The following is an 11,217-nucleotide window of genomic DNA, read 5'->3' on the forward strand; positions in this document are numbered from 1 at the left end:
AAAATAAAGTATCGGGTAGGTTTAGGGTAGGTGTAGGGAGGGCTTTATTGTACCAATAAGGTGGCATCCATTTAATAATTAAAATTAAAATTATAATTTACACTCAATACGTTATTATTGCATACTGTTTTATAATGTACTACAATACTGAAGTGCAGATAATTGCCACTATTTGCAACAAGTAGTATACTTGATAGTAGAAATCCTGCTATTTTAACATAGTGTAAATAGGTATTTGCACTATGTGTAAATAGCATATTGCTAAAAATACTGCTTTTTTCACTTAGTGTAAATAGAATCCATTGCTAATATGAGATTTGAAAAGGGAGGAAAAAAAAGTTCGGCAAAAGGTGGGATCAAACCCGGGTCGATCGCGTCAATAAGCCAACGACAGGCGCTTATTCATCTGCGCCACTGGAGCTGATGACTTTCAGCCACTTTTAACTAAATGTAAATATACACTCCGTATTTTTTATTTCATAGTAAGGGCAATTCATACAATATATTTAAACTGAGCTACTTTAATACCATCTCCGAACTTTCTACCATGCCTCTGCTGTTCTTCGGCTGGTTCTTTCCTGTATACGTTGATTGACAGATGTCTCGTCCAGTCAGCGGTGAGTAATCCCTAACCAATGGCGCTGTCTCAAACTATACCTACCTCTTCCGGTTTGTCTGATTTGTCGTTGTGTTTTCTGACTTGTAAATTTGTTTTCGGATTTGTCGTTGTGTTTTCTGACTTGTTATAATGTTTTCTGAATTGTTGTTGTGCTTTCTGAATTTTTATTTTGTTTTTTAAACTTGCATTTGCGTTTGTAATTCGTTATTTTGTTTTCAGAATTGTGATTTGCTCTGCACTTCTCGGCCACCGTAAAATAGTCATGGTTATGATGAAAATAAATATTCCTGCATTTTTGTTTGACCGCATTATTGTTTTTAACTTAAACTGAAACTTAAACAAAAACTATTTGAAAATTGTTTTCCGTAATTGAAATAAAGCTGAAATAAAATAAAATTATGAAAAAAATGAGAGATGAACAACATGATAAAAAGATGTGCAAAGCACTAAACTATTAACAAATTACTAAAATTAAAATGAAATCTGAAAATAAAACAATAAAAGCTCATTCAAAATATGAATAAATATGATAAAATATGAATAATAGTTAAATAACTAAATTATAAAAATTTAATTGTAAAATAAAACAAGTAAAATAAAAGCTTAAAATATAGAATATTGCCTATTTAAATAAAATAAATATAAAGATGAAAAACTTAACGGAATTAATTTTATCTTAGCAAATAACTGAAATTTATAAATTTAAGTAATAAAATTACTAAAATTGAAATAAAAATAAATTAAAGCTATATAGAAATGAAAACTGAAAATATAAAACAAAAGCTAATTCAAAATATTACTAATATTATAATAGTATATAAATAATACTTAAAAACACAGATGAAAAACTTAACGGAAATAATCTTAGCAAATAACTGAAATTTATAAATTTAAGTAATAAAATTACTAAAATTGAAATAAAAATAAATTAAAGCTATATAGAAATGAAAACTGAAAATATAAAACAAAAGCTAATTCAAAATATTACTAATATTATAATAGTATATAAATAATACTTAAAAACACTAAAATATTATTCAAATTTAGTTTAAATAAATAAAATAAAAGCATTGGCCTCTTTAAATAAAATAAATATTAGATGAAAAACTTAAACCTAAAAAACCTCAAATAAAAGGTCATTCAAAATAAATATGAATAAATACTAATATAACACTTTTTGCTGGAAAAAAACGGCATACTGGTTGGAAATTATAATAGTGAGTAAATAATAACCGAATTTAAATTTTGCATGAAGTACTTCTGTAAGTGTCTGAATAGTATGCTTATGTTTTGGTAAAGTACAAAGACAGCATACTGTTGCGCTCCTCTTTTGGCAGTTTCACCTCCTCTCTGGCTCCTATTTCCTCATCGACTCCACGTACACTGATCACAGCCGCCTGGATCTCTGGGATCATGGGAAACGAGGCGTGATTCTGTGCCAGGATGGCATGCAGGAAGTGTGCAGCCTCGATGGCATACTGGAAACAGGTGGAGGGAAGCCGGGAGCAGGGTCTGTTATCCAGCTGCAGGAATAACACTGACCTGTAATGCAAAAACATACACATGCAGTCAGCACACATTTGGAAAACAGACAATACCTGTATGATATGATATCATTACTGAAGATACTGTCACAATCATATATAAAAGTAAAACAAAATGGCCTTAAAATCAAACAAAAGTGTATTAAATCAGATTGGCCAATCAAAACCAAGTTCATTTACATGAACAAATCTAAAAGCATAATATCAATAACAGCCTAATTCAAGAGCTCAGAGAGAGGGTGGAAAATAGCTGTGAAACATTTTATTATTTTTAGATGTATTTTTTTTAGCCTTTTCCTTATGGGTTATTTATATTATGAATATTTTGGTGCATAACCCATTGATTAACATGGACTATAAAATTAAATTAAATAAAAAAAAGCCTGATATATGGACTCTTTATTTATTTTACATAATTTTTAGGTATATGCTTAGGGGTTTTATAGTTTTTTTTAATATTATGAGTATATTTTTGGTGCATAAATCCTTGATTAACACAGACTATAAAATCATAAAATAAAATAAAAGCTTGAAATGTAGAATATGGTCTTTTTAAACTTAAACTTATTTATTTATTACATTTTTTAGGTATATTCTTAGGGTTTTTATAGTTAATTTATATTATGAGTATATTTAGTGCATAACCCCTTGATTAACATGGACTATAAATAACAAAATAAATTAAAACAAAACAAAAGAGCTTGAAATGTAAAATATGGCATCTTTAAATTATTTATTTTTACATTATTATAGGTATATTTTTATGTTTTTGTAATAGTTTATTTATATTATATTTTCTGATGCATAAACCCTTGATTAACATGGACTATAAATAAAAATTTAATTAAATTAAATTAAAGCTTGAAATGTAGAATATGGCCTCTTTAAATGAAAACACATGAGTGTATCACTAACCCATTGCTGTCATAGGATGGTGTTTGAGCATACAGCTCAGCGAGCTGTCGGGTGTCCATTGTAAGTAGGTCTGTGGTGGGCTGGAGAGGTGCCATCCCTCTGAGTTTGAGGCTGGTCTGCAGGACAGTGCTTAAGGGCCATAACAGAGAGCTGTTCTGGATCTGACCCCTCTGGAACGGGATTCTAGTGTGCAGTATCAGGCTTCCTTTGGCCCAGATGGGGTACTGCTTTTTGTGGCAGTCCGAGCCGTCCCACCCACAGGGGGCGGTGTTGCAGCCCTGGTCGCAGTGGCCGTTGTCATAGTGATGTCGGCAATACTGAATATGCCCTAAACTGAGAGAACAAAACATTTTACTTTAAGCATGCATACAATGAATGATAAATATTTGTATTGCATTGCAATTAATTAATATGTAAATCAGTTGTAGGTTCTCATGAATAATTATAACAACTTTACTTTATACTCTTTAACAACATGTAATTTGATGCATTATAACTGTGGTTACAATTATTTATGACAAAAAATAATACTTTAAAGAGTTTTCCAGGGAAGTTACTCAAGAGTTAAGTATTTTTACTTTGTTATTGTATTTATTGTACATTTCTCAAGTAGGCCTATCTATCTGTACTTTATCGTAGTAGGCTATTTTTATATAATAAAAAAAAAAACGTTTACTTTTACTACATTCCAAAGCATGATATCGTACTTTTTACTCCACTACATTTCTTAAACATGTCGTTCTTCGTTATTTTGAACTGGAGAAATATATATATATATATATAAGTGCTGGGCAACGATTACATTTTTTACAGTTTTTTTCAATTGTTTACACGCAATTTTGAAAACCGGGTTCTTTTTTTCACAAATATATTTTATGTTTTAATAGTGTATGATAGGCCTCCCTCCCCAAGTATTTTGAGCAGTAGGATTAAAAAATATCTAAAAGTATATAAATTAAAATGACAAAATAAACATTTATCGATCAGTATTTTGTATTTTTACTCAAGTAAAATTGAAAAGGAGTACTAATACTAATACTAGAGTAATATTTTATTAGGGTATCTGTATTTTTACTCAAGTACTAGATTTGTGTACTTCGTCCACTACTGTTACTTCTCCTGGTTTGTTTTGTGATATTAGCATGCGTCACATTGGTTTCTTACATGCAGGTGCCTTTGTCTTTGAGGCAGTCGAATCCATCTCTCAGACAGTCAGAAGTGGAGCACTCCTGATCACCTCAAGCTATAAAAACAATCAGTGAATATTCTCTACTATTCCTCTCTCATTTGCAGCTGTAGTAAGAACACCAGCAATCATCACATCCTCATGCAATCATCTGTGTCCATCTATTCATTCATCCATCAGTTCTATCCACAGGAAACTGAATTGGACTCACCATGAGATGATCTGCAGAGAGTCCATAAGATGAAGGACAGTCTCACAGTCAGGTGCATGTCTGAACGCACAGATGGGTCTGGAGTTAGTCTAGTTCCTATTGATAAAACACTACGACCCCCTTGTGTATGAATCACCAAGACCAAGACCAGGCGTCTTCTCATTTGAGGCAGACTGTATGTCTTGAGGGAGTCTTGGATGGTTTCTTCAGATGGATGCAGCAGTATCAGTCCAGTAATACTGTGTGAACGTTCATGTCTACACACTCAACAGCTCCGTCCCCGAATTGGTCCCTCATTCTTTTTCAGAAGCACGGCGGATATCTGGACGACTTCCTGCCACGGTGTGGAAAAGAATAGGAGCGAGTGTGTGTGTGTGTGTGTGTGTGTGTGTGTGAATCTGAAAGGTCGTTATTATCGCAGGAGTTTGACCTGTTTATGAATTATTTTACTGCACGAATTGTGTTGAAGGAAATTTGACAGGACAATTGAACAATACCACAGAAAAAACCTTCACTTCCTTGTGTTCAAACTAGACATAATATCTCATTTTTATATGTCTGCTAAAAGTCTTGTATATTTTTGTTGCTTTTTTAAGCAGTTTGTCCATTGAAGATGGATATATACAGTACTATTCAAAAGGGTCAGTAAGATATTTTTTAATGAAATTAATACTTTTATTCAGCAAGGACACATCAAGTTGATAAAAATGGACAATAAAGACATTTTTAATGTTAAAAAATATTTCTATTTTATATTTTATAAACGCTGTTCTTCTGAACTTACTACTTTTACAAAACTACTTTTTTTTTGTACAGCTGTTTTAAACATTGATAGTAGTAAGAAATGCTTCTAGAGCAGCAAATCAGCATATTAGAATGATTTCTGTTCTATTAGAACTTTTAAATATATTCAAATAGATTTTTATTTATTTTATTACTTTTATGTGAATTCTTGAGTTATGCAAGCAAGACACAGAGGGACAAAGACGTATTTCTGTAATATTGCAATATATATATATATATATATATATATGTGTGTGTGTGTGTATATATATATATATATATATATATATATGTGTGTGTGTGTGTGTATATATATGTGTGTGTGTGTGTGTGTATATATATATATATATATATATATATATATATATATGTGTGTGTGTGTGTGTGTGTGTGTATATAGTATATATAAACTTAGTTTGCCACAAAACTGACCAGGATGGTCTGATTGTGTGTTTAGATATTTTTAATCAGTGTAAAAATGTGGTGGACAAAGTGAATACTTACACTTATTGTGGTCCCCTTAAAAATTCAGGGATACCAGTTCTAAAAGGCAAATTTACTGTGTATTATTTGTTATCTGCATCCAGCCTTTATGAGCAGAGAGGCAGGCTACAATACATATTTATATGAATATTAATTAAGTTACACTGACGTTACTTGGTAACATTAGGCTCGTTCACGCAACGCGCTGCGCAACGTATGTGAAGAGAACAGTGAAGACACTGGAGACGCGTTCATAAATGCTGAACTATTTTTAACTTAACGCTGCGTCTTAAAACGCGGCACTCTTGACGCAAGGGCCCTTACAAAACAGCGAGACGAGTCGCAGCGGTCAAAGACGCCTATTTAAAACATCGAAAGACGACGTAAGAACGCGTCCTGTGCGGCATTTTTACACACATTCAACGTTATTATTTATATGTATAAGATAAGTCCTTCTTGATTGGCTAGTTGCCTACCAACGTCTGCCTGCCAACCAATGAGGTAGGACTACATCGCCACCGTCACGTTACGTAATTAATATTCATGAGTTATGCTCAGATGGGATTTTCCTTGCAGTTCATACTTTCGGTTTCAGATTTGAACCTTGTGTGCAGGGTACACGAGCAACACTATCATTCCTCTTGTTTATTTACTATTTTTAAGCTATAATGTATTAAATAAACGTGACGACGACATTGAAAACATTAAATTCTTACATTTCAAAGCAGATTTTCAGTAGTATCTTCTAACAAGGTACGTATTGTTTGCTTTCTTTTTTTCAATGGCATATTGTCTACATGCAGTGCTGGAAAATCTTTAAGCTTATTCAATCCTGTACAGTCCCAAACAATTCACAACTTTTACTATTACTTTGATATAAAATGGACTGTTAAGTAAGCAAAAACTCATCAAACCTAATATTAAAATACATTTTAAGTGAAAGTGAAACTGATTTACTTAATCGAAACCACTAACAACAAAAAAAGTACCATTGTTTTACATAAACACTTTTTTTTACACTAATTGCAAAGTTCTGTGATTTCATTCAGATATTTGTTGTAAATGCTGTTTTCTCATTGGCAGTGCTGGAGATGAAGGATAAGATGGCCGTTCCTCTGTTCGCCCTGTTGGCAGTGTGTGTGGACGTGAGTGCCGTGATGTTCATTGGTGCCATCCAGCTCTCCCCGTCCTTCATCAACAACACCTTCATCATGCTGTGGGCCGGTGGACTGCTCCGAACATGTCTCCTCCTCTTCGTCTCCTTCACCAACCCTGGCAGCCCAGCGTGGATGAGAGGATTCGAGGGGGTGCAGACAGCTGTAGTTCATGGTCTTGTCTATCCAGTGTATATCTCCTTCCTCTGGGCTTGTGACAGGCCTATAGTGGAGCTGGTGTGGGGTTGGCACACCTGTCAAGGGGTAAGATGGGTTTTAACACCTTTAAATGGTGTACAGACACCTGGAAGAGTATTTTAAATGTCAGGTGTATGTGCGCATTAAAATCCGATTATATTTCAGCTCCTGCAGGGTTATGCGGTGTTGGCTTTGTCTCTGTTGCTGTGGAAACGACATGTTCCCACTCTCCTCCCGACGGCCAAAAAGGAGAAAACAGAGCAGAAGGCTTCGCTGCAAAGGCTGCTGGGATACATGAAGCCTTTCAGTGGACGTTTTGCAGCCGTCTTTTTCTTTGTGGTTATTTCTTCATTAGGTAAAAATATGTGTTGGGTCATACATATAAATGCACATTTTCTGTTTAATGTTATGAGTCAAAGTCTGGTTTGACCATTCTGCAAAAAATAGCAATAACCTAGAGCAGGCGATTCCAGTCTTTTAGATGCCATGGACCCTAACATATGATCATCCTTGTGCAAATGACCCCAATCCTAAAATTAAAAAGGCAGCTATATATATTAAGACCCAATTTATATAGTAAAAAATTCATATTATAAATATGTCTAAAATATTATTTGGCAAATATTTACTTTCTATTACTATAATACAGTTAGATGTATTATTTATTTATTAAAATCAAATGTATATTATTACATTTCAATAATTTTATCTATTTATTTAAATAAAAATGGTTTATTTATGGAGTTTCATTTGAATTTTTAACAGTTTTTTTTTAAAATTATTGTTGTAGGTTTTCTCTTACTTTTTTCACGGACCCTTGAGGCCTTTGCCTAGACAATACATAATGGGCATTTTCTGTTTTTTTTGTTTTGTTTTGTTTTTTACAAAATAAATATGAGAAAATATTGTATAAAATAGTTGTTGATTTAAATTAATATAACTGGTTCTGGATCATCCATTTAAAAAAAATCACATGACATATCTGTTATGGCTTTATGATCTGTAAATAATTACTTTGAAATCTAGCCTACAGTGTCATTTAAAACTATAGTCTGACAAATGAAAGAAAGTTCAAGTTCGTCGAATGTTACTTTTACTTTCACTTTGGTCAGGTTTGCTCTGATAATTGTTGAGTACACAAAATCATGCCAAGTTTGCAAACAGAGTAAATATGTACTTTTCAGCAACTATATTGGACCTATTGATTATTCTCTATAGAGATAAGACATTTTTAATGTTTTAATGAATAAAGTATAATATGGGTCACTGATCATAAACTCCATGCATATTGTCCCGCAGGTGAAATGGCGATTCCTCATTACACCGGGAAAATGACTGACTGGATCATGAATGAAGATGAACCCGAGGCTTTTAACCACGCCATCACTGTCATGACACTGATGACCATTATGAGGTAAGACCAAAAAGACAATCTTTTACACTACTGTTCAAACGTTTAGGTCACTGCAAAGCAGAGACACATTAATATGATCAAAAGTGACTGTAAAGACATTTATAATGTTACATTTATAAAGTTTCAAATAACCATTTTCTTTTGAACTTTCTATTCATGAAAGAATCCTGAAAAAATGTATCACAGTTTGCACAAAAATATTAAGCTGTTTTCAGCATTTATGATAATCAGAAATGTTTCTTGAGCAGCAAATCAGCATATTAGAATTATTTCTGAAGGATCACGTGACACTGAAGACTGGAGTAATGATGCTGAAAATACATTAGATTTTAAAATATATTCAAGTAGAAAACATTACTTTTTAATTGTAATAATATTTCAAAATATTACTGTAACAGTAAACAGCTTGCATTAAAAAATAAATGCATAAATGTTTTCTGCAGCGCTGTGTGTGAGTTTGTGTGTGACCTCATCTACAACATCACCATGAGCCGAATACACACGTCCATCCAAGGACTCGTCTTCCAGTCTGTGCTGAAGCAGGATATTGGGTTCTTCGATAAATCTTCCACAGGTAAAACTGCAAACATATTCCACTAGTGCTGTTCTTTTTTAACAGCGGTGTCTTTTATCATATAACTGTTGCTGTCTTTGATTGTTTTAATGCATCCTGTCACTGTTACCGGTTTCCTGTTCAGGGGACATTGTATCTCGCATCACCACCGACACCAACACCATGAGTGAGTCTCTGAGTGAGAAGCTGAGTCTGCTCATGTGGTACTTCATGCGTGTCGTCTTCCTGTTGGGCTCCATGGTGCTGCTCTCCCGCACGCTGACCTTCTTCACCGTACTCGGCCTCCCCATCATCTGGATTATCCCAGAATTTTCTGGCCAGTTTTACCAGGTAAGATTGATATTAATCTTATATTAATATCATACATTAGATTGTAGGCTAATATCTTAAAAGGAGCATGTTGCATTGTATTTTTTCACATTTATAGTGCACTTGTAATGTTATTTAAATCAAAATGTGGTTAATCGGGTTCTATATATATATATATATTAATTAATTATATAAATTAAAAAACATTTTCCCCTGGTTCCCTTTCAAGGGAACTTCGTCTCGTTCCCTACTCAGGGAACCATGGTTACATAAGTAACCTGAGACGTTCCCTTTCAAGTGAACTTCGAACTGCGTCCTCTAGGCCATAGCGACCCCTAGAGGACGCAGTGTCTCGTTCCCTACTCAGGGAACCATGGTTACTCAAGTAACCTGAGACGTTTCTAGGCTTAAGCCTAGTCCCCGACTAAAGTGTAAGTCTGAGCTGTTTCAACTGAAAGAAACGTGCACTGATTGATCTTGAAATATGTCAGTGCCCTTGTTTTGTCTCAAGATAAACACCAGTAATATTTTTTTCTAAGGCATGTTTATAAAAATTACTTTAAAATCCTAATTGAACTATGGCCTAGTCCTGGCTTAAGCTAAGCCCCGTCTGTGAAACCGGGCCATTAACTAATAAGTATCACCATATTTCCTCAGTTGATTAATCACAGTATAAGACAATTGTTTTGTATTACAAGTTTTCTGAAATGTTATGTTTAGATGTGCAAAAGCAACATCATGTAATTAAATATGCCTTAATTTACATATATTTCAAGAACAAACATATGAACATTGGATAAAGCCGGGTTCAAAATTCTTGTTTTATTTGTATAAAACAACCCTCTGTAAAAACCATCAGAATATAGATAGGAATAAAACTGTAAAGTTTAGTGTGTGCAAATGATTCTGAAGCGGCTGAAACTGATTCAGTGTGTGACGAAAAAACTCATTTTGAGAAAATGTCCTTTAAAGATATGTATTGTAATTGAAACCGGCAGATGCAAATAGATAATGCATAATAAAAAAATGCATTTATTTTGGATGTTTTCTTTCCACTAGTCTGAAAGAAGACATATTATGGAAGTAAATCAGCCCAGAATCTCAAAATTGACCAGTACATGAAAAAACTGTGGTTTTGTTTGTAGTGGCTTTCCTCAAGATGTCTGTGGAAATAAAGCATGCTCAAAAAGTCAGCACAGAGAATGTGCATTAAAATTATTTTATGTTTGGTATGCTGAAGTTTCCAGTGACACCTTCCAATTTGCTGGTGGTTTTCTTTAGCTCATCGAGTCCATCGAGAGCATTTGTGTTGATGTGTGATAATGTTTTTTTCCCACAGAAACTTTCTAAACAAGTGCAAGAATCTCTCGCCAAGGCCAATGATGTTGCCACGGAAACCTTCTCTTCCATGAAGACAGTGAGGAGCTTTGCAAATGAGGACGGAGAGACAGAGAGGTACAGGAAGTGCTTAGAGGACACGTATGCCCTGAACAAAGTGGAAGCCGCTGCTTACGCTGCCTCAACTTGGACCAATAGTGTAAGTGATTTTGGTATACTGACAACCTTTGATTTGGCCCACCATGCCATCCCTTACCAAAAAGTAGTATACTTCAAGTTTATTTTAGTAAGTATACTTAAGTAAAGTTCAAGTATATTTTTAAGTATACTTTATGTAGTAAGTATACAAATATCAGTGTACTAGTAGTATACTTGTAAGTGTACTATTTCAATACTCCTTGGGACTAAATTGGCCCACTTTCTAATATATAAAAGTATACTTTTAAGTATAACAGTAGTAAACTTTAAGTACACAACTAGTTTACAACA

At 33.6% G+C, this 11,217-nt stretch overlaps 2 protein-coding genes across 2 annotated transcripts in view; one reads left to right on the forward strand and one right to left on the reverse strand.

Annotated features, from left to right (window-relative positions):
* The window catches only part of LOC107715573 (neurogenic locus notch homolog protein 3-like), a 9,415-nt gene extending 4,882 nt beyond the window's left edge, over positions 1 to 4,533 (reverse strand). The window contains exons 1-4 of the mRNA XM_016521716.1: positions 4,476 to 4,533; positions 4,243 to 4,315; positions 3,079 to 3,411; positions 1,935 to 2,161 (exon numbers count right to left, since the gene is read on the reverse strand). Of these exons, the coding sequence (XP_016377202.1) occupies positions 1,935 to 2,161; positions 3,079 to 3,411; positions 4,243 to 4,315; positions 4,476 to 4,533 (691 nt within the window). The remainder of the gene's footprint in view (positions 1 to 1,934; positions 2,162 to 3,078; positions 3,412 to 4,242; positions 4,316 to 4,475) is intronic.
* Positions 4,534 to 6,016: 1,483 nt separating this feature from the next.
* Positions 6,017 to 11,217, forward strand: part of LOC107715579 (antigen peptide transporter 1-like) — a 13,355-nt gene continuing 8,154 nt past the window's right edge. Inside the window, 7 exon segments of the mRNA XM_016521725.1 lie at positions 6,017 to 6,242; positions 6,825 to 7,159; positions 7,259 to 7,448; positions 8,393 to 8,507; positions 8,951 to 9,081; positions 9,206 to 9,411; positions 10,730 to 10,927. Coding sequence (XP_016377211.1) covers positions 6,833 to 7,159; positions 7,259 to 7,448; positions 8,393 to 8,507; positions 8,951 to 9,081; positions 9,206 to 9,411; positions 10,730 to 10,927 — 1,167 coding nt within the window. The 5' untranslated portion in view covers positions 6,017 to 6,242; positions 6,825 to 6,832.

The sequence above is a fragment of the Sinocyclocheilus rhinocerous genome, unplaced genomic scaffold (genome assembly GCF_001515625.1).
Source record: "Sinocyclocheilus rhinocerous isolate Xijiao unplaced genomic scaffold, SAMN03320098_v1.1 scaffold2165, whole genome shotgun sequence".
Taxonomy (NCBI): Eukaryota; Metazoa; Chordata; class Actinopteri; order Cypriniformes; family Cyprinidae; genus Sinocyclocheilus; species Sinocyclocheilus rhinocerous.